Source organism: Anomalospiza imberbis, chromosome 2 (assembly GCF_031753505.1).
Source record: "Anomalospiza imberbis isolate Cuckoo-Finch-1a 21T00152 chromosome 2, ASM3175350v1, whole genome shotgun sequence".
NCBI classification, from domain to species: Eukaryota; Metazoa; Chordata; class Aves; order Passeriformes; family Viduidae; genus Anomalospiza; species Anomalospiza imberbis.
This window is the reverse complement of record NC_089682.1, coordinates 73,597,662-73,620,936: the sequence shown is the minus strand read 5'-3', so window position 1 is coordinate 73,620,936 and position 23,275 is coordinate 73,597,662. Positions and strand designations below refer to the sequence as shown.

General features: G+C 43.0%; 1 protein-coding gene across 1 annotated transcript; it reads right to left on the bottom strand.

The window, feature by feature from the left end:
* Positions 1 to 1,027: 1,027 nt before the first annotated feature.
* On the bottom strand, positions 1,028 to 13,514 carry CLNS1A (chloride nucleotide-sensitive channel 1A). The gene is made up of 7 exons (XM_068181725.1): positions 13,333 to 13,514; positions 10,569 to 10,705; positions 8,288 to 8,392; positions 7,439 to 7,549; positions 6,825 to 6,998; positions 4,364 to 4,448; positions 1,028 to 1,822 (listed from the first exon to the last, which is right to left on the bottom strand). The coding sequence occupies exons 1-6, from the start codon at positions 13,479 to 13,481 to the stop codon at positions 4,381 to 4,383; spliced, it is 744 nt and encodes a 247-aa protein (XP_068037826.1). The 5' UTR covers positions 13,482 to 13,514; the 3' UTR covers positions 1,028 to 1,822; positions 4,364 to 4,380.
* Between the last annotated feature and the right edge of the window lie 9,761 nt (positions 13,515 to 23,275).

Genomic DNA, 23,275 nt, shown 5'->3' with positions numbered 1-23,275 from the left:
TACAAGGCAAATTCTCCTGATGTAGTGACAGTGCCGAGAGGAACTGTGAACTGTCCAGCTGCCCTGGAGCTAACTTTACTCATCTGCCAGGGTATGTAACAGGCTGCCATTTATCTTGGAAAACAACAGACACACCACATTCCAACTCAGATTTTCATACACTAAAAAACCCCCACCAGTCTGCTTCAGCAGTGGATGGTGACTTAGAATTCAATGAGCCTTTTGCCTCAATTATAGTGCCGGTAAGAGGTTTACCTGTTCCAAAATCTCACCATGCCAAGATTCACCAAACACCAGTGCATTAATCAACTCTGTATCCTTTGTAATTCTGAATCCCTAACAATTACATGGACACACTCACGAGTAAGTTTGTATGTATACAAAGGGGCTGGTAAAGACATTCCTGTAGAATGTCTTGTTGCACAACATGCTGAATACCTCATTCATTCAGCTACTTCAGTGGTTCACAGCACTGTTAAGACATCCCTAATTTGACTGGCGTTCCTAACGAATATTCAACAAAGAGTGGTTATAATTAGCACATACCTTGGAACCAAATCACATCCTGACGTGTAAGCAGAGCGTATGGCCAGTAAACTGCTCATATACCAACACAGCAATACCCCACCCCCACCCCCCAAAATATCACAGGTCAACTTCAAAGTGAAAGAAAATGGAGGAAGTTTGGTCCAGACTTTCAATACTAGGGAAAGAGAGGAACAACCCGAATTTGCTGATATTTTCCAATGGCAAAATCACCACCCTGCAGAGAGATGAAACAGGAAAAGCTCCAGCAGGACCAACATCTTGGCAAACTAAAGCTGGGTTCCTAAGTCTGGGATGTGTCTGGCTAACTCTGCCACAGGCATACTCTGCAAATGCTCTGCCCTTTTATCCTCACATCCAGGTAAATTATGAAAATGGCTTTGGCTTCACTGAAGATTTTTTTTGTTACAGAAGAAAGTTCTGAAACTCAAGGGCTCAAGCTGCTTGCTGAAGTAAAGGAGGGAGAACTGCAACAGTGAGCTGGTTGTGAGATACAAAAATCTTAAGTTTATTTAACAATGTTAACATTTAATACAAAGACACAAAACAGTTCTCTTTGTCCGGACCTTACAGACTTTATTCCATCTCCTCTACCACCCAAGCTCAGCTCTCAGAGAAATGAAAGGGATAGCACTGAAATGGTAAACCCAGTTACTTGAAGGGGTTTTATATTTAGCTTTTCTTTTAACCCTTGGCCAACCCTATTTCCTTTTAGTTATAACACTTCTATTCCCGTTTCTACTCCACAGAGTCAATGACAGGTAAAAAAATATGGAAAATTCTAGGACAATCTAAAATTCTGTTCTACTTACAGTTTTATTTCTGAAGTCCTAGAATTCCTACAAAGGCTTCTTTAAAAGGCCAGAGAGTTTGGTCAGAGAGACTGTGGTTGCCTCATCCCTGGAAGTGTTCACAGCCAGGTTAGGATGGGGTCCTGAGCAACCTGACCTACTCAATGGCATCCATGCCCATGGCAGGTGGGGTTGGAACTAGATGATCTTTAAGGTCTGTTCCAACCCAAATCATTCCGTGATTCTATGAAATGACCCCTGATTAGCCCCATTCAAGTGTTAGATGCAAGAGGTTTTATTGTTTTTGTTTATTTTGTTTTTTTTTTTAAATAACCCCATAGTGGTCACAAATGTTTTAAACATCCCTACAAGCATTTATAGACCTAGATGTCTAAACTTAGGTCATTAAAAGAAAGGTTAACTCCCAATAGTCACTGCAATGCCTTCGGTTTTACAGCTTATTCTGGAAGTGCCACAAGAGGAATCTGAAAGACATAAGACACCCAAGTTTACATAATCGGCATCAAAATAAAAGGTTATTAAGCATCACAGAGTAGTTATATCTGTTGGTTGCAGTCAGAGGACAGCACTTTACTATAAGCCCATGAATTTTCAGAAGGGCTGAGCATCTTTGCCTTTGGCAGCAGGTCTTAGGTCAGCTAAGGACAGCATGTGCTCACAGCAGGCACCAGGGTGCCCTGGCAGACCCTGCTGCACCCACACTCAGACACACCAGTTGCTTCAGAACAATTGCTGCAGCCTCGTGATGCCACACAGACAAAACACCACTTATTGCAGGAACACTGGAAATGTCCTGCACCAACTGCCAGCAAGTCTTCCAGAAGCTTCAGCAGAAGACTGTCACATCTCATTTGGGTGGCATGCAGCATGAGCATCACACAAGGGCATTGTCTGGGAGGCAGGTCAGCATGCTGCTCTCTAAGGGATCACCAACAAGATGTTCCTGTAGATCATTTTGCAGTTCAGGAGGTTAAAAGGGCCAAGCTGCTCCATGGAGTACCCACAAGATCACAGCATGCTCCCTCTCCACCCCTACATATAGAGTGTAGGGCCAAGCCACCCTCTGAGCAGGGTGATTAGCACAGACCTCCAAGAGCTGTTTGTGTCACTTTCTACCTTAAGTTCCTTGCTGCTGCCTTAGATCCTAGATTCCTAAACTTCCTTAGATTACATCCAACACTCAGGCTGGTGGTTACTTTAAAAAGGGCCATCCCAAACTGCTACCTGGAGTGATGTCACTGCAGCACCTGACACTGCACATGCAGGTCACTTGATCTGCTCTGACAGGGATCAGCCTCTCAGCTGTGATCAGCACAAGCAGAAGCACAGGGGGAAATCCTCTCCAGTCACCTCTCACAGCATTCATCTCCCACAGCCACATGCTGTACCATGGAAGGCAGAGTAATTCCACTAACCAACATTACTTCTTTCTGAGTGTACTTTGTTCTAGAAGAACAGTCTACAACACTTCCCATCAGCACTTTCAGGCTTCTTACAGATCTGCTATCAGCTACTAACTCTCCTTAATCCAGTTAAATTTTAACCAGGATAATAGGTAAAGCAGTCAAATTTGAATTTTTCAACAGCATGATTTTTTTTTTTAATAAGCCATTGACCAAAATAATCTTGCAGATGGAGTCATCAGAGTCTAAATTTCTATTCACTTACTAAGAGGCACCTGATCTACAGCTAAAGGCTTTTCTCTGATTTTAAGTGTGTCCTTTACCAAACTGGCGAACCAGCCAATGGGCAGGACAACCAGTATCTAATTTTTTTTTTTTTTTAAGAACTCCTCTCTGTTCTTCAAAGTCCTTCTCAGGCTAGAAATACAACTACAGAAGTTTGAGCTCTTACACCAGAAAATAAATATCAATTCAGGAACAGTGGCAGTGGTGGAGGTCAGTAAGTGAACACAAGACTACGCTGAGACTTTCAGATCTGCAGCAGCAAAGAAAAATAAGCAACAGAGGAGGAATGCAGGTATGCAGCACCCCTCCACTACAGCTCTCCTTGAGAGGACTGCAGCCTCTTTCTTTGTGACACTGTAATCCCATATCAACTACTTTCCCATTTTTCTTTCAATATGTCACACTCCTTTTTGTGTCCCTTTCCTCCTTCCTCCCCTGAGCTTTTGGCTGTCTGTTCCACAACTGCTCTCTCCAGCATTTCAAGTGGGATAGTTGGACACTCACTTTAGGGTAAGAGTCGTCAGTCTCCCTTCTGAGACAGGCAGAAGAACTGGGACAACACAGCACCACTTGAGCAGCACATACAGACTGAGCACTGCTGAAGGAAAGGTGGCATCACAACCCCACTGTGCCTGTGCATCTCTACAGACAGTCCCAGAAAAAGCTGCTCTTTCTCTCCCTCCCAGCACCAGCGAGGAACCACTGGCACAACTTGTAATGCTACTAAGAGAAGAAGAGCAAGCACAGGTGATGGAAGACAAGGGATCACACTGGCACAACCACTTGAGCAGGGTGTCGTCTCTAAGCTGTTCACTCCTGAGAGCAATCCCATCCAGATAGCTCAGTAACTTTACCAGGAACTGTTCCTGATCTGCTTATAATGAAGGAAGAGATGGACTCGGAGTGCTGTGAAGTGTCCTGCCCCCTGGGAAATCCTACACCCTAAGGGCAAAACAACAGACACTAAAGACAGTAACTTCCCAGGGATGCCTCCGGTGTTCAAATATCAGCATCTAAGAGTCTTTGAGATTAGACAATTCTTAAATCAACTGAAAGGCTGACCTGTCTTCCAGACAAGCACATCCATGCAGGTTGCCTCTGCAGGGTAATGGTTTATGCCAACAGGCACTTTGGCACAGATCATTAAACATCTTTCTACATTTGTGACAACTACAGCTCCCTTTTCCTTCTTTTATATCACCACTATCCTGATATAATGAAACACCTCCTGTATGATCACATACACTACACAAATTACAGAGAGGGGAGGCTCTGCAGGACTGAAAAGCTCTGGTGTGAGAAGTTAGAAGAACTTACAGCAGCACCTGTCCTCCTCAGTGATCGACTTCGGCGTCTTCAAACTGCCCCGCAACGACTGGTGCTATGTCCACCTCCATCCCATCTGAAAAAAACCAGCCAGTGCTCGTAAACAAGCGGATATGGGATGACGTTCTCACGGGAAAGAGAGCAGATGCCCTCTGCTGACAAGAGGTGGCCAGGACAGAAAAACCCTTCACTGAACTTCTGAAAGTAGCCTAAGGAAACGCTGATAGGCTCACAAGTTTCTGGGGTTGCTCCAGCACTTTTGGTCAGCCATTTACAGATGTCACCACTGCCTACAACCTCATCTCACCCTGTCTTATTAGAAGACTTAAACACTGGATTTTAACTATTGCATGTTTTAAAGTAAGTTTTAACAAGGTGAAACAAATGTAATGAAGGTGTAACAAATGTAATGATTCCTTTGAATAACTTGATTTGAGTAGGAAGAAGCTGTATCCTCTTCAGAAACAATCATTGAAAAGAAAGATTGCGCTATGCTACAATGTCAAAAAATAAAGTAACTCTGAAACTGAGCAGCCCTGGGGATATTTATAATTGCAGCACACCAAGCAGCAGTACTGTAGCAAGTAAGATTAGAAAAGAAAACTGATGAAGATGACTCTGAGACATGTGACATATTTGCTGTTCTATTTATATTTATTTCTGGAATTTTGGAATTCAGAAACATGACTAAATTTTCAAACAAAGGACACTGCTGAAACAGGAGCCTATCACCTATGGTTGTCTGTACATAAATTTATTCAAAACTGCAGAACAAAGAGAACCTGAAAAGAACTTACAAAACAAGATTAAAAACTTCTCCCTGTGGATGAGAAAATTTAGTTATTATTTTCTATAAATCCACAAGTGCTGGATAATTTTCCATCTTTCAAAAACATGAGGGCATATAAAAAGCACTGCAATTTATATATAAAAGAGAAGCAATACTACTAAAGTACTTCCCTGTTCTTCTCCCAGATAATATATTGCTCTAGTGAAAACAGCACACAGGAAAGACAGAGTCTGAGAAATCAGGTGGCTTTCCCCCAACAAAAAATAAATTTTACTCCTTAAATACACACTTGAATGATCAATAGAATTAAGCATCCTCCAGAAAAATAGATCTTTTTAAATAATTCTGTTTCAGTGTTTGAATGATTCAGAATTCACCCGGAACTCTGTTAAGATAACTGTTAACTTATAATTTAGGGTATTAAAAAAACCCCAAAATCAAAACCCAAATAAAAACTACAATTCATTTAGAGTAGAAACTGCTTCCTAACCCTGGTGTAGACTGATAAATTTAAATTTTTTAAAATCCTAAATCAACTTCACTTTACCACTGTTCCAGGAAATCATACCAGGAAGAATCAAGTGTTCTTGACACTGAAGTGCTCACTCCTTGACAGAGCAGCCCTCAATCCACAGCAGACAACATGGTGGCCACAGGCATGTGGGTGAACCAGCACCTTCTGCAGTGAGGGATCACCCACGGCATCACGCTCGCTCAGTCCTGCTTTACAGATTAGCCAAACTAGAGAGCCACCACTTTCATATCACCGAACCACAGCATGGTTTGGGTTGGAAGGGCCCTTGCAGCCATGGGCAGGAACACCTCCAGCTAGACCAAGTTGCCCAAAGCCCCATCCAGCCTGGCCTTGAACACTTCCAGGGATGGGGCATCCACAGCTTCTCTGGGCAAGTGGCTCACCAACCCCATGGTAAAAAATCTCTCCTTTTATCAATGTGAGTCTCACCTCCTTAGGTTTGAAGCCATTCCCCCTTGTCCTTCAGCAACTGGTGTTGCAGAAAAGTCTGTCCACATCTTTAAGTACTGAAAGGCCTCAGTAAGGTCTCCTCAGAGTCTTCTCTTTTCCAAGCTGAACATCCCAACTGTCTCAACCTGTTTCCATAGCAGAGGTGCTCCAGACTCCTGATCATCTTAATGACCTCTGGACTCACTCCAGTAGGTCCATATCCTATTATGCTGCTGGATGCAGCACTGCAGGTGGGGTCTCACCAGAGTGAAGCAGAGGGGCAGATTCCCCTCCCTTGCCCTGCTGGCCACGCTGCTTTGAGTACAGCCCAGGACATAACTGGTGTTCTGGGCTGAGTGACCATTGCCAGGTTATGTCCAACTTTTCATCCACCAGCACCCCCACGTCCTTTTTGGCAGGGCTGCTCTTAATCCCTTCCTCTCCCAGCCTGTGTTGATACTGGGAGTTGCTCCAACCTAGGTGCAGCACCTTGCACTTGGCCTTGTTGAACCGCATGAGGTTTCCATGGATCCACTCCTCAGTTTCGTTCAGGACCCTCTGGATGGCATCCCATCCTTCTGGAGTGTCAACTGCACCCCTCAGCTTGGTGTTTGCAAACTTGTTGAGGGTGCACTCGATCTCACTGGCTGTGTCACTGATGAAGACATATTCTTCAGTAAAACAAAAGCACGCCTTACCTTCAAACTCCCTTATGGAGTCCTCTGTTCTCACTCCAGCCATGTTGTACTGGGTGCTGACAGACTGGGCTAACATGCCTTCTAACCTCTCCAGCGTGGCCTGGCCTTCTGCAGTTAAATGTGACAACCCCTCTTCATATGTGTAAAAGCTCGGGATGTCACCTTGTTCCAGCTCTGCAAAAACAAGTTTATACTTAGCAGACTTAAGTTTAGGAGCCAGAAACATGCAGAGGTGGATGAACAGGGGAGCAGCTGGGCAAGTTATGCTCAGATGAACTGACAGATTAAAAAGCTGCTTACATCAGGTAAAGAATACACACAGCAATGTGAACTGACCACAAAGCAGCACAGGCATTGAACCTGGGCAAGCACAGCCATTGCAAAGAGGAAAGGCTGCTCACTGTGTCTGTGGGCTTTGGAGAGCCAGAACAATGCTTTTGCTGAATTCCTGTCATTTGCAATAGCTAAACTATAGGCTTTCTGCAGATTTATGAATTTCTATACTGTGCCTGTGACAAAAGGGATGTTTAGGCAAGATGAGTAATAAACAATTATGACAGATACCAGGTATCCAAGGGCTGGCAGGTATTTCAAAAGAAGCAACTGTTACCAACCACGGGCCTCAACATCGTACTCGTCCCCTTCGTAATCATTGTCTGAGTCCTCATCATCCGGGTCTGGGTGCAGGGCCTGGCACTCACACATTGCTGAGAACATGGCTTCCACTGCAGGAACACAAGTGAACACAAACCTCCACCAATATCCCAAAGCAACAGGCAAGAAACCCCTCTCCAAGTGATCAGAGGGAGTCAGGATATTCCTTTAGTAGAACCACAACTGAATTTCTATTTGAAAACATCATCCAACAAGCCAGAAGCCATGTAAGAAACAAATCAGGCTTCAGAGATCCAGCCTAGTGCTTTAGCCTCTTAAGAGCATTTTTGCATTATTTTGTTGATGATAAAGGTTTATCTCTGGACAGTTATGTCTGTGGCTACCTAATGCAGGAAAACTTGCAGCATCTCATTCATCAGATTCCTGAAACTTGAATCCAACTGTGAGCTCCACACCAGACAGGATACGACAGTTTTCCAGTGGCAGTGTCAGGGTATTAGCATGGTTCTAATGAAATTGTCACCGACTCAAGTATCACTGAATTTGAAATTAAAAAGACATTTCCCATACATATTCTCTGCAAATGTATATAAGTGAGATTATCCACGTTATGTATTTTTACTCAACAGTTTATATTTTAAAGCACTGGAATTCTCCTTGAGAAGCAGCTGCTTGAAAGAATCCATTTTTCAAGCCAGATAAAACAATTTGCTTTATTCTTTCCAGCACACAGGAATCAAGTCACTAGAGAAGGACACTGAAGGATCATAGTATTTACATCTCTGCACCCAAGTCTTCCACATATAACCAGGACTTCAAAGTAAAACACAGCTCCCATTCACACTTACAGGCTGATTTGTCGCTAGGTACAAATCTGAACTCCGCAATCGGTTCAACGTCGTCATCGCTGTCGTCCTCCTCCCCTTCAGTCATGGGAGCCTCTTTTGTCTCCTCTTTAAGAAATTGAAAGATTTAGAATAAACATGTTTATTTTGTAAGAAAAAAAAAAGTCACATTTGCTTATTCTTTCAGGAGCACACAAATAATCAAATCAGAAACAACCCAGGAGAGGCACAAAACCTCCACTCTGCTCTCCCAAAAAACGCCATGACACTCCAAGACCCACATATGAGGCCCTCTCATAGCACCTCAACAACACTTGCAAAACATGTGAAAACTTCTGTTTATAACTTAAAGAGAAAAGATTTCTGTACTGGTCACACAGTGTACTCAAGTATTTCAGGAAAATTGCCTGATTCTTATTAAAAACAACCACACTCAAAACCCACGTTATCATTTTTTAAATCACATGGATTTTTTTATGGATCCTTAACATTATTGTCACTAAATCAGCTAGCTTCCAGTGTGGCCCCTCACAGGGAACTCTGACTTATGCAGAGGATCTCTGCTCCATTTCCAACATTCCCAGTCAGCCAGCACGATGTCAGAAATACAAAGTGCACCCAGAACCAGTGACAACTGCGGTGCTTTCTGACTTCTGTACGCCATGTACGTCAATAAATAAGCATCAGTGTGGTGTTTTACTTTCTGTGAATAAAAACCCCACAAAAATGGCTGCAGTTCCTCACTTTGGGGCTGGGGACACTGCACTGACAGCCTCAGAAGTGCACAGTTATTTTCTGCAGAAGAAGCTGTGCCATTGAGAGCAGTTTTTATCACACACAAAACTGGCACCACCAAGAATATGAAGGCGCCAAGAAGCTGCCAGCCAGCTGCCCCAAAAATGAAGTGTGCAAGGAAGCTACCCAGTTCTTTTCCAACTGACAACCACAGGCACAGCTTGTTACTGCTGAGTCTAGCTCTTTGTTTTCAATGCAGTCAACCTCTGAGTCCCTTTTTCTAAAAGAGGGGTGAGGACAAGGCACAAACACACAGAGAGCACAGGCAAAACTTTGAGAGGAAGAACACAATGTACCCTGCACAACTGCAAATGAAGATTCCTGAAGCTAACCAACACTATTCAGCAGTTAAAAATGCAGGCCAGGGCTAGACTTTGAAAAGCAAAACTTATCTGCCGTGGAAGATTTCCTGTAGGCAGAGTTGATATACTAAAAAATACACCCACAAAACATTACCCATAATATATCAGTCTATTAAGGATTTCTAGATAAAGGCTTTCGCAGGATATCCATATTTTCAAATGCCAGAATCAGAATGCATTAAAAGCTACAAACAGCATCTTTCTTCAGATGAGGCTCTTTTTACTTCAAAATAACCACAGTTAAAGGAAAATGAGGAAGAAGAACCAAGAGGCATATGCAAATGTCCTCTTATTATTTGTAGTGATAGACTGACAGAGAACATTAGTAATATAAGAGAAGGAAATAATGCACTAACAGCTTAAAAGCACCTCCATCTCCTCAGAGTCTTGTCATTACTTTTTGGATACATTAAAAAAAATTAAAATGCCAGATTTTAACCTTTAGCTGTGAGGACCAGTAGGCATGAAGGGGAAAAGGAGACCTGCTCAAGATCTAGCATTTAATCTTCAATTGTGATGGCAATTTTTGACACACTTAAATATTAACAAGTCTTCCAGAAGAAAAAAAATATATATATACACACAATCTTCATATAAACAATGAATCAGAAAGTTCGCTTTCTCTGCATCAAAGCAAGAATGGTCAAAAAGGTGGGTTTTGTGGGCCATCCACAAAGATTCATTAAAGCCTGGTAACATGACCTATTGCCTTTTCTTGCTTGTATTTAACCAAGCTGTGGGAGAAACTGAACAAAAATTCCCTGGCTGTGAAACAGCAGGAATTCATCAAGCCTGGAGAGGGCAGCAACATTAACATAAATTCAATAAAGAAAAAAACATACTCAAGATGGAATCACAGGGAGACCGGCAGAGGAACGAAATTGTTTAAAACAGTGTAAGAGGGCAGAGAACTAATTCTCAGCAGCCTCAGCGTAGACAGCCACAAGCTGAGAGCAGAACTGCAAAGAACTGACTCTAAACAAATGCTAAGCTGCGCTTCTACAATAACTATTCTTCAGGAAAATAAAAAAGAAAATACAAGCAATTACTTAAAATCAACATTTCCTCCTACTGAGGAGGAAATCCTGTCACTCAGGACTGTGGGAGCAGCAAGCAACACTCCTTACCTTCAAACTTGGCGTTCACCATGACGTATAAATGCTCCCTTGGGTAGGCACTCAAGTCCCTGGAGACGGCATGCAAACTTATGGTGGGGTAATCCAAAGAGAAGCCAACTCCAGAGTTTTCCAGCCAAGACAGGCGACTAACGAGGGAGGAAAAAAAGAAGAGACAAGTTAGAAACTAACAGAGGACAGTATCTGATTCAAGCACCTGCAGAAAAGCAAACCAACCCCAAAATGTGAGTAATTGTGGACAAGGCACTTAGCCCACTCCGCAGGCATACACGGTCCTGGACCTGCCTGAACGGGACTTTGCAACAGCATTAAAGGCTGAGGTAAAAGACACCTTTGTTGAAAGAATGTGAAGCTAAGAACCCTAAACCCATCACAACTTTATCATATTTGCATTAAATGCTGAATTTTCCTCCCTGCCTCTCCATTTTCTTCTCCCTGCAGATATCTATCATTCCAAAGTCAATTACAAAGGTTCAGAGTGTGATTTGTAACTCAAGCTATTAAATGTGGTTTTCCAAAGAGGAAAACAAAGAGGACACCAAAAGGCAAGTCGGTGACATAATTCCTGGAGGATTATAGATCTGATGTGGGTATAGCCTGTAGGCAGAAAAACAGCCAGTTCTGTGATCAGAAGAGCCAGGTTATGGGTATTCCTCCAGTCACAACTTATGTGCTATAGCCTCTGCTTTCCCCACTTTCACTGTCATCCCTAACCACAGCAAGAGACTGCACAGGTTATCACCACCAGGATGCTGCCTCCTTCGTATCAGAACAATCAACATGTTTCTACATACTGAGAAATCAAACTCAAACTAGATTTGGGTGCCTGTAATCAATGATGTCACACAGTGAACAGAAATACTCAGTACCAGAAAGCAAGACCTCCACCATGTGCAAAACTCAGCATTCACAAGCTTTTGTGGTGGGACAAAACCAATGGAAAGTTCACAGAAGACTCCTGGCCTTAGAAAATCTGGCTGAGAGCAAGAGCGAATACAGTGGGAGCAAGAAGTTTATTTCCTAGCCTCAACTATCCAGTCCTCAATGTTTACAGCTGCTGGTGAAGAGTCACTACATGGATCAAGAGCCACATTCTGCTCCTGGATGCCCTGTTCTGCCATGGCACTCCTGCAAACACTGGTGTTTTCTGTTCATCCCAACAAGTGACTCTGGTGAAACCTCTGTGGTGCACTTGAAACATGTGGAGAGGAAGCTGGCAGACCTGCAGGTGCCTCACACAAAAGTCTACTGAAAGCAACTTACAAGGAAACTCAACATTACACATCCTCAGAGCAGATACCCCACAAACAGAAGTCCTGGTAGCTGTAACCAAACTAAATAAAACAGTGAACAAATATCCAGAGAGATTCCTCTCCAACACAGCACTAACAAGCTCAGATAGGGCAAAAGCTCCTCCAACAATATTGGCCATTTCATAAAAGTTTCCTAGTCTGAGGTTTTTAAAAGTGCACATTTTAAATTATGTTTTTTTTTTCCAACCATGCTCTTCAATTACAGAATATAATATGAGTACTTTAACATGGTTAAAGAAAATTACATTATTTTAATCATCAAGCTGTCTGAGCTATACAATGCAGGGAGAATTGAAAGGAGACCATAAAGAGCTCAGATAACATCATCCAGAATAACCAGACTGATTTCTGCCTAGTAAGAACAGTCTCCATGTGATTAATGCAACATGAATGACTTCACAGAACCAGAGGAGTTATTAACAGCAGAAACCCAGCGGCCCTGTCTACTCCCCTGTCAAAAGAGGAGAGCTGCCATGGTTTTAATTACAGAATGGTTTGGGTTGGAAAAGACCTGGAAGATCAACTAGTTCCAATCCACTACCTTGGGCAGGGGACACCTTCCACTACACCAGGATACTTGGAGCCACAACCAACCTGGCCTTGAACACTTCCAAGAACGGGACATCCACTGTTTCTTTGGGTAACCTGTGCCAGGGTCTCACCCTGCTCACAGTAAAGAATTTTCTCCTAAAAACCAGTCTAGCGCTCTTTTTCAGTTTGAAGCCATTCCTCCTTGTCCTACCACTACAGTTCCTGCCAAAGCGCCCAACTCTGACCTCCCTGCATGCCCCTTCTGACACTGGGAGGTTGCCATGAGGTCTCCACATAAATTTCTCTTCTCCAGGCTGAACAACCCCAACTTTCTGAGCCTGCCTCTGTAGCAGAAGTGCTCCAGTCCCCTTATCAACTTTGTGGTGTCTGCTGGACTTGCTCCAAGATTTCCAGGTCCTTCTTATGCTGGGGATTCCAGTGCTGGATACAGCACTCCAGGTGGGGTCTCACAAAAGCAGTGGGACAGAATTTCCCCTCTTGCCCAGCTGGCCACGCTGCTTTTGCCGTGGCCTAGGATACAACTGGCCTTCTGGGCTGCAAGTGCACATTTCTCCACCACGCTGAGTTTTACAAAATGGTTTGGTGGGAAGGAACCTCACAGCCATCTCGTTCCAGGCCCCTGCCTTGGGCAGGGACACCTCCCCTAGACCAGGCTGCTCCTAGTCCCATCCAGCCCGGCCCTGAACGCCCCAGCCAGCCGGGTCCCTGGCCGTGCTGCTCCCTCTCGCCCGGTTTAAAGCGAGCAGGAGCAGCGGGACGCCCCGCAGAGCCTCACAGCCCCCGAGGGCTTGCCCCGCATCACGGCCCCGTCACCCAAACCCCCCATCCCGGGCCCCTCAGGGCCGTCCCGGGCAGCCCCCGAGGGGTCCCAGCCCCGCGTGTCCCCGCACCTCTCGGCGATGTAGAGGGTGCCGGAGCCCAGGCTGCGCCCCGCCAGCAGCGCCTCCGTGTCCGGCTGCTGGTGTCGGACGCCGTCGGCCGGCGGCGGGAAGCGCTTGAGGAAGCTCATGGCGCCGCCGCCGCCTCCCTGCTCCACCATCGCGGCCGCCGGAAGCGGAACGCGCCGCTCTGTGATGCGATTCCGCCCGGGACGCGAAGGCCCCGCCCCGGGACGCGGTGTCACCGCTGCCGGGCCGCGGGGCCCGCTGCGGCCGCGGCTCTGGGTGCCGCCAGAGGCGTCCGAGTTCAGTCGTCTTTGTCTGGAAAAGAGGAGCAAAGGGGAGCGCTGAGGTGACCGCTGAGGGCTGGAGCACCTCTGCTGTGGGGACAGGTTGAGAGCTGTTCTCCGAAAAGAAGGCTCCAGGGAGACCGTACAGCTCCTTCCAGTACCTAAAGGGGGATACAAGAGAGCTGGAGAGGGACTTTGGACAAGGACGTGAAGGGATAGGACAAGGGGGAAAAGATTCAAATTGACAAAGGGCGGAGTGAGATTAGATATTGTGAAGGAATTCTTCCCCGTGAGGGTGGTGAGGCACCGGCACAGGTTGCCCAGAGAAGCTGTGGCTGCCCCATCCCTGGAAGTGTTCAAGGACAGGTTGGATGGGGCTCTGAGCAACCTGATCTAGTGGAAGCTGTCCCTGCCCATGGCAGGGGGGTTGGAACACGTCTTTAATGTCCCTTCCAACCCTAAACGTTCAGATTCTATAATCGACAGTAGCAAGAGCAGTCACAGAACCATTGAATATCCTGAATTGGAAGGGACCCACACTGATCATCCAGTCCATCTCCCAGCCCTGCACAGGACAACACAACAATCACACCTTGTGCTTGAGAGTGTTTTCCAAATGCTTCTTGATCTCTGCCATAGCTATTTTAGCCTTCAAGTCTCATTGCACGGGTGACAGAAAGATAATAAATAATAACAAATAAATACAGCAGATTCACAGTTACCATTATTGGATGCTGGAAGGGGAAATTCTGGTGGGTGGCCAGCACCTAGTGTCTCATAAATGCACACGGAGAAGAAAAAGAAAATCACAGGTACCTGAATTGCTTAAGGGGTATCCAGTTGATTTCCCCCAGCAGTGATGATTGGGGTCAGGAGCCTGACACTACTGCAATACCTGGCGAGCAGGGGTGTCACAGGACAGCACATCTCAGGGATGGGAAGGCTGCCACCTCCTCGTGAGCACTGGCCCTGCTTCTTCCCTGGATTTACACCATTTCTCTAGCTACTGCAGTGAGAAACAGGGATTACTGATGCATCAGTGAAGTACATCTCTGTCAGGGGATGCTTCTGTTAACGCCATCAGTGAGACAGCATCACTGCAAACATCCCTTCTCCCTGACTTGTCAGGATGGCAAATGCTCCTGCCATAGCAACGTACCAAAAGCAAGTTGTTAGCTTGTCATGGGTGTTAGCCTTCCCTTTAATCAGTTTAAATTTACTTTTTAGGCGTCATTTAGCTACCTGTGTGCAAACACAGGTTCTCACAGACATGAGCCAATTAATGAGATTAGGTCTCCCATATTTTCTTTCCCTGGATTTTCCTAGCTAGGGTCTTGGATAGCAAAGAGCAGAACATAACATGGTTCTCTTAGTCTGAAGTATTGACAATGTTTTGGAAAGCTGGTCAACCATGCCTACCCATTTGGGATTTTAATTACGCAAATAATGATGCAAATAATTGTTACTCATACAAATAATCACCTAGACTAAAATGAAAGCAAATTTCACAGTGAAGTGATATGTAAACACTGCTGGAATAGCTTGAAAAAAACCAACAGAGGCAACAGGGGATGAGGAAAGTGGAATTTCTCAAGCATTTTCAAGTTTGCCACGCCAAGGTAAGTGGCCAACTGGAAACAAAAATTTGCAGTTCATCCAAGAACACAGATCAGACTATGGCAGCTGGTGAGAAGAGATCCAAATACATGGAAATACCATTCACTGCACTTAGTGGTTATAAAGCAATGCTCCTGTTGATGTCCACCCCCTCTTACCTAATGTGGCTGTCATATCAGCCACAGACAGTTCTCACCACCTTTGTAGTTAACTCCAAATCACAGAACAACTTTAGGTCGTTATAAATTAAAATTTCTGAGTGGTTGGGGTTGAATTACCGCTGGTTGAAGTCGCTGCAGTGGAGTAATATGGAGTTTCTTTCTCTTCCTGCATGCAAATGCAAGTCTTCTGTGTTACACCACTCTTCCAAAAGAAAATGGGAAAAGGGATAGTTTAAGCCCAGGCAGGAAATTGGTTTTGAGGATGAGGCATTAAAAGAGGAGTAGAAATCCACATCTTCCTTATTTACACAATCCAGACACTTCACACCAGAGTACTGAGTGCTGCACCTAAGAGAAGCTTAGAGAGGGAAGGCAGATGTTTCCTTTAAGTTAGAATGGAACACAATGGCATTACCTGAAAACTCTCCTTCAGCTCTAAGAGCTTTAAGAAGTGAATTCGAATCCAGCCCCAGTGATGTCTGGACACTAGATGTCCAACAGTGATTTAGTCAACCAGGGCCGTGTTCAGAGCAGCAGGTACCTTCACAGGGTTGTCACCTTAGCACAGAAGGCAGGAGTCACCATCCAGGGGAGCTTGTTTCTCTCCACAGCACTGCCTGCCATAAGGTGGTCAATTCAGACTTAGATGCCCAGAATCTGTTAAAAATTGAAGTGTAAAGTTTTGGCAGTGGATTTGGAGCAAAAGGATGGATTTCACAGCGATTTCTCATCACTACAAAAACACACAGCAGCTTGACTGCAGCCACAGATACATTCAAAATAAACATTGACAGGCTTCAGCAATTCACACAGAAAAGCCACTCCCTTCTTTGATTTGTTTCTTTCTCCCTTTCTCCTGTTAAAGTCCTGAAATGTCATCCATGTCCATTGCCATGTGCCAGAAGATCTGCTTCTTCAGTGTGTCTCTGCAGACTTCCATTTCCCCCCCCAATTTTCCCAAGTTTTACACATCTCAGCCTAAATAAATGAACCTGGCTCCTCTGTCAGGAGCACCATGTGGACACCTCATGGCTGTCTTCTGGCACAGCCTTCCTGGGTACAGTGCTGGCTGCAGGCACACTGGTTTTCATCAAGTAACTGCAAAATCACTGGGAGATGAGATATAAAATGTATATAAAAGATGGAACAGAGAAAACTATAGTGACTGCAAAAACATATCCATCAGGTCTTCCCCACCATCAGCCAGAGCTGCTCAAAGGAAGGTTGGTTCTGTCAGTTGAGCTGCCATAACAAAACCATCATAAACCAGGAGTTGCCCATTCCCATGGCAGGCAGTGGCACCATCATGGGCTGGAACAATACAAAGCAGCCATTACTCAGTGCTTGCTCTAAAACTAAAAAAGGTATGTGCATGTGTAATGCTCATTAAAAAGCACTTGTATCTGCAATACACATTATACTTTGTACATCAAGTTATTTCAATTTTTTTTATTATGACAATTTACATGTCATATTTATATGAAAGAAATGACAGTAGATATTATAACAAAACCATTATGAAAGAAAAGTTACACAATTAGGCCTACAAGCTATAAAATGGCTTCAGGCCCAGCTTATACACAAAGAGTTCTGACCAGACTGTAGTGAGAGACAACGCTGAACAATTCATTAACAAAAATATTGGCACCAGCCTTAACATTTTTTCTTACTTCATTTACAAGGAATACAGTATTTAAACAGTTGTGTACTGCAAATCTAAAAACATTAGCTGTTAATAAACTGCAGTTAACCCTTTGAGCACTATGCCACCATGATTTCCATTTAAAAAAGTTTTAACGCAGCATGTTTTACATGCACGTGATATTACCAGTGGGAGGGAAAAGACAGTGAAAGCACCACCCAATTTATGTGCAACAAGAATAACACTTCCAGTTTTTTCAAGGTATTTCCCCCCCTTCCCACACACACAGTGTGTGTCCCCTGGGCCCTTTCCCTTTGATATTGTAGCAAGTCATGACTGAAGAAAGACTGAAAAAAACAAGGTTCAGGACTCAAAAAAAAAAAGCAAGGATTAAATGCTACATACAGAGCTCCGCTTGTGGAACTTTACTGACTTAATTCTTTAGAGAAAGAAAACAAAAGATGACGCCAGCTGTGGAGACCATTTTTAAGGAACTCAAGGTGTCTTTATAAACACACAAACAGCACACGGGAGCAAGACAAAACTGTATTTCATGTAAGCATATCTATTTAAGAGACCTGTCTGGCAGATTTGATCCAGTTGTCAAAAGAATACTGGAGGGTAAGCATCCACGTGGGACACTGAGAATCCCCAATGTTTGTCTCATGGACAGGATCTGTGCCAGGATGGACAGGATGTGAGAGCTGCCCTACTCCCAGGAACGGTAACATCATGCATATAGATCAGTCCCATCCGTCCCCTGGCTGAAGCAGGAGAGCTGTGAAACACAGGCAGGAACCAACAACTGCATTGGCAACAGTTCAATGGCAGTTTAATGCCAGTTAGGGGGAGGAGCATCCTTTGAGTGAATATAGGACAGGAATAAGATACTGTACAAGATTTGAGAGTCCATGTAATGAGTACAAAATGGAAAACTAAACAGCTTTATGACTTGACTTCCCTTCCTACCACTACCGTGAGTGGCAGATTAGTATCTATTAAGGAATTTATCTGTTCTAACTAACAAACAGTGCACTGGTTACTAGGTCTATCTTGTTTTTGCAAAAGGACTTCATCCCTGTAGAACCACTTCAGTTCTGCCAGACTGATCCTAGTTCAGTTGTGTGGGACACAGTAGGAGGAACAAACAAGAAAGCAAACTGTGTGGACTCTGACTGTCATCCCCGGAGACAAACATTGTCATAATATTCTATGGACTGATCCTAATTTTTTCTACATCCACATTGCACTGATGGAGGAACACCATTTATTCCCTCAAGGAAGGAGCCATCAAGTACATTTTCCAGTTACTTTGAAAATCAGGATGAGAAAAGGAGGGTATTAGGATGATTCTCCTAAATGGAGACCTTCCTTTGGAAATCCAGCCTATGAAGAGCAAGTCACAAGTAGCTTCCAGGCCTGTCCAAGAACTCTCTTGCAAATGGCATGAGTTTGCATACACACTATTCCATTCTACTTCCCTCCATCCATTCCCCATCTCCCTCTTATTGAACAAGCATCCAAACAGCAGGAGCGAGTGACTCTGTCTGCACCTGGGGAACCAGTGAGACTGACAAAGAGCTGCAAAGTGCACAAAGTAAATGAGCCGAACAAACGGAGCTGCGCCGTCGCTCAGCTCTCCTCAGCAAACTTTGGGGTTGTATGTAGCAACAGCAGATCTACTGGCAGGCACATGTGCCCCTCTAACTGCGATGCTGTCCCCTCTCCTGCTCCTCAGCTCAGGTGTGGGGGCCCAGCACTTACAAGATGATAGTCAAAAACCCAAGTTGTAAGACTTGCTTTTAATTGCAGTTGAATCTGGATGCTTTATACCACAGATTCAACTCTAAAAACTTATCTACTGTAGAGTGTTTTATTCTTTCTCCCAGAAACTCTCTGCAATCTTTTATTTATGTGTTATACTAAGCAATATACATCTTCTGCAATATACAAAGTAAGTTAAATTACTCTGAAGTGTTGGGACAATCATTCCCATGTTTTTGTTGTTTGGAACTACCTCACTTAGTTACACCTAATCTAAAAGAAGAGCTTGGTAAGTGATGTGATTTTCCAAAGTGACTAGCAGTCCTCAATACCCCAACTGCTGGGTCTCCAGAAATAATTTCCAACTGATAAATATTTCAAAGCCAGAGCTCTCCATTAGGTCTCAGACTGGGTAAAGCATCAAAAATTAGTCATAGAATTTTTCTTATATCAGGATACACCAGCAAAAAAAAAAAAAAAAAACTCCAACCAAACCAAAACAACAACAAATAAAAATCCCAAATGGATAATTTCTCCTGGATTTTTTTACTTTCTGCCTTCCAACATTTTAAATGAGATAAAGTTCCTATGCTAACTATTAGGGAAGGGGAGGCAGAAGACACTATCAGCAAATGTGATCTTGATCCTGTAAATCCTTACTTCAGACAATATCCTAAATGCTTCTATGGAAGTTTTGAACATTTAAGGACTTGCAAAATTCTGCTGCCTTATTTCTAGAGATTCCCATACCATATTCAATGCAATTTTTTTCCCCAAAGTTACTGTTTCATTTGAAGATACTTGATCTTCTACATATATTTATGTATATTTAAGGATTTTATGTATCCACCAAATCAGAAGCATACATCAAATGCAAATACACACTGCACATCAGAACCACATTACAAGTGTGTGAACAGTAGTCACTGCACATGTATCAAACCCAATTTTCAAGACCTATATAAAGCTTTTTTGAATCAGATGATACAAATTTCTTTGTCAGACCAGTTCTGGGGGTAAGCATTACTGCCATGATTTATTAAAATCACTGTTTACAAAGTGAATTTTAAAAAGCAGGTGCTGTAAAAACTCCTTGTTTACTTTCATAAAAGAAGATTGTAAAAATATGTGATTTGAAATCATTATTTGAAGGTTTAGACTAGAGCTTCCTACTGCAAAAATCTGAAAACCATGTTATTATAAGCACCTGAAAACAGAGGTATAAAATGGACCCCATGACAATGAAGGATTAAAATTATTATACAGTTGCAGCATCTGGATACCAGTGTAGTTTAAATAATAGATGTGAAGAGAAATCAGAACAAGTGTGCCACTACCATAAAATTTTTCTTTTGTGAACATACATCTTTTGCCCCTTGAGCTTCTCAATGTAAGGTCTCTCACCAAGAGTTCAGACACAGCAATTAGAAAACAGAAGCAAACAGAAAACAAGTCCAACTAAGTCATTAGCTTCCATAATATGGAGAGTAACCGAGACACTTAATACAACAAAATCTTGAAGGTGACACTTCAAAAATGAGCTTTTTAGGAAAAAGCATCTCTTGTTTCTCATAAGTGCTGCTAGACCAACAACCTGTTCATTCAAAAAAAGTCATGAAGATGCAGTGATTTTAAAAAGCAATTCAGCATGTACTAAATGAAAGTATCAAAGAGTTTATTGTTCAGCACTAACCTTGCTAACTAAGGGTTGTTAAATATGATGTCACTTTCCATCTTATATCAAGAATATGCTCAGGTTTATCAGACTCAACAACCAGAAGACAGCAACTGTGGTGAAACCAAACCAACTGTTAATTCTATCCCCCTTCTACTTGGATTAACACATCCCATTCATTACTGCAGTGGCCCTGCTTGTGTGCTTTTTGTCACTGAGTCACAGAAACCCCACACAGGGAAGCAAACAGTCAGCATTTATCTTGGTCGCCCAAAAAAAATCCACTCCTTCACTTGATCTATATGTTCTTCTTCCCAGCAGTGCTACTTAGACTACACATAGAAATCAGCTTTCCCCCCAGTCACTTGCATACAAAAGGGTTTGCTGGTAAAAAAAGACTGTTAGTGACAATCTGTGTGGAATCAACAAGAGTTTGCTGAATAAATGCTTGACCTGTTCATCCAGTAGCTGCTTGATCTCGTTACAAACAATCCCTGGCCTGTTTCCCATTTCCCATACGGTTTGAGCTTTAAGCCCAAACCTACACCTGAAGATCACTATTCAAAGACAACTAACTTCTGATCTCACACTGAGCACAGAAGGGCACAAGACCGTAAGGACAACAGGAAGACATTTTCACTCTGGAATCACATATAAATACTGTAACAGCATGAACCCTGTGTGATAGCTGGCCTCTTGTCAGAAAATGCCATCTTCCCAAATAGGAGGTGATACATTTTCCACCAAGCAGGAAGCCTTAAAAATGACAAAACTACCAAGTTTTAAAACTGTAATACTTTCCAGAGCATTTTTTGCAGTTTTTCCTTGCACATCATTCCCACTGATCTGATGAGGAACTATAGATCCTATGGGATGAAGTCATCTCAGGTACCAAGGGTGACTTAGAAGACAGAAAAGTTGCTTTTAAAAGCGAGACCTGTAGAAAGTAAAATTTGGTAACAACTGGCCATTTTTAAACCAGGACAGACACTTCAATGCTCCTATTTTGCTTCCTGGTCTATCCTGCTTTTACATTGCTTTAACTCGGTACTCAAGTACTCAATTTTTCTCATGATTGGTATATCCAGAATTGTAACTCTTTTGTTATTTTCTTACACACACAAGTATCTCTCCACGAAGTATTTAGCATTTGGACTTGACTCTACAAGCGAGAATGTTTGATCAGATACTAAAAGGCTCCATCAGGCAGAAAAAGAAAATATGGCACAGCCAAAACAAATGAGGAACTATGGATTCCACAGAGTTGATGGATGTGAATCAGTTTGCACTGCAAGTATTAAAAATGCTCAGCAACTACTATCATGGACAAGTGGAACCCTTATGTTCTTACTTGTTCTAACATACAAATATATTAAAATTTAGAAGCACTACATTATGCATCACCTAGGCAAAGAAAAACACTAGAGTAGCTTAAAACGCTACATATGCTTTTAAGAACTCATTCTATGCTTCTGTGGCTCTTCACTACCCCATTTTTATCATTCAACTGTTAATTGTTAACATCAGTAAGGTAGGAAAACATTTAATCTTTGATGAAATCAAATTGTCACATAGCGAGTGATTTCTCTATGTTTTTAATCACAAGCCTGCTTAGCACAGCAGATAATGAGCAAGTTCCATCTTTTTGCATCTTTCTGATCCTAGTTTTATAGCATGATATATGCACTGCTAGAACCCAAACAAGTAAGAGTCATGGAGTGGTTCTGACAGACTTTGGGGAGAAAGAGGTGGGGAAACAAAACCAAGATTTTAAAGGCCAGAAGGTAGGTAAAATTTGGATCTAGGTTTTCTAGAGAGGTATTTAGTAAATGCCTAATGCTGGTTTTAGTACAAGAAAACAGAAGTGCTTAATGACTAACTAGTAAATACAATATAATGGAAGGGAATCAGGTGGGGCAGGAAAGGAGAACTCACTCCTCAGTGGCAGCAGCAGCTTTGGTGCATCCATTGCCGGCAATGGACATAAACACCAGTCAAAAATCCAAATCTCAGAGCAAAAGGATTAATAGATGTGACTTTTTTGGATTTCAATGTTTGGCAGATCTGTTTGAGCTGTCTGTGTCCTATAACATGTACAGATGCTACAGCCTGCATCTTAATCAGAGTAAAGAGAAAACGGAATGTTCTTGATGTGCCCCATGTTGATTTGGTGGGGTTTTTATTCTTCCATTGTCTTTTTTTTCCCCCTTGAATTAAAGCACATATCACTTCATGCCTGCTGAAAAGTTGATAAGATGTCTTAGAGTCAAGCGTTTTCTCTCAGAAACTCTGCCTTCTTGAAATCAGTTGGTCACATGACAGTAATTAAAATGTATTTTAAGAAAATTCTAATGGCCAAAGGCCAACAACTACATTCAAAACCTGTTAATACATCCAGGCAGATAAGTAAAACCAAAACAAAAAACACACACAAACCCCAAACAGGAAACCTCCAAAAGGAAAACTGTTCCATTTTTTTACTTCAATTTGAAGTAGATATTAAGGGCATGAATGGACCAGTCATAGTTTATTTGAAAATCCCTCCATCCTCTTATGCACTGTCATTCTGTGGTCAATGCTGTTTGTACAAACACATTTTGTTCAGAATACTCCATTTGGGTATGAAACTCACGTGGCCGGGCAGCGACCGCAGGGTTCTTTTGTCTGTAGAAGTCTGCAGTGCTTACAGACTTACTTAACATCCAGCTTACAGACTTACTTGACATCAATACGTCCTCCCACTAGACACTGTGCATTGAAGGCCATCTGATGAACTGTGCATGAGATCACTTTAGAAATTCATGGC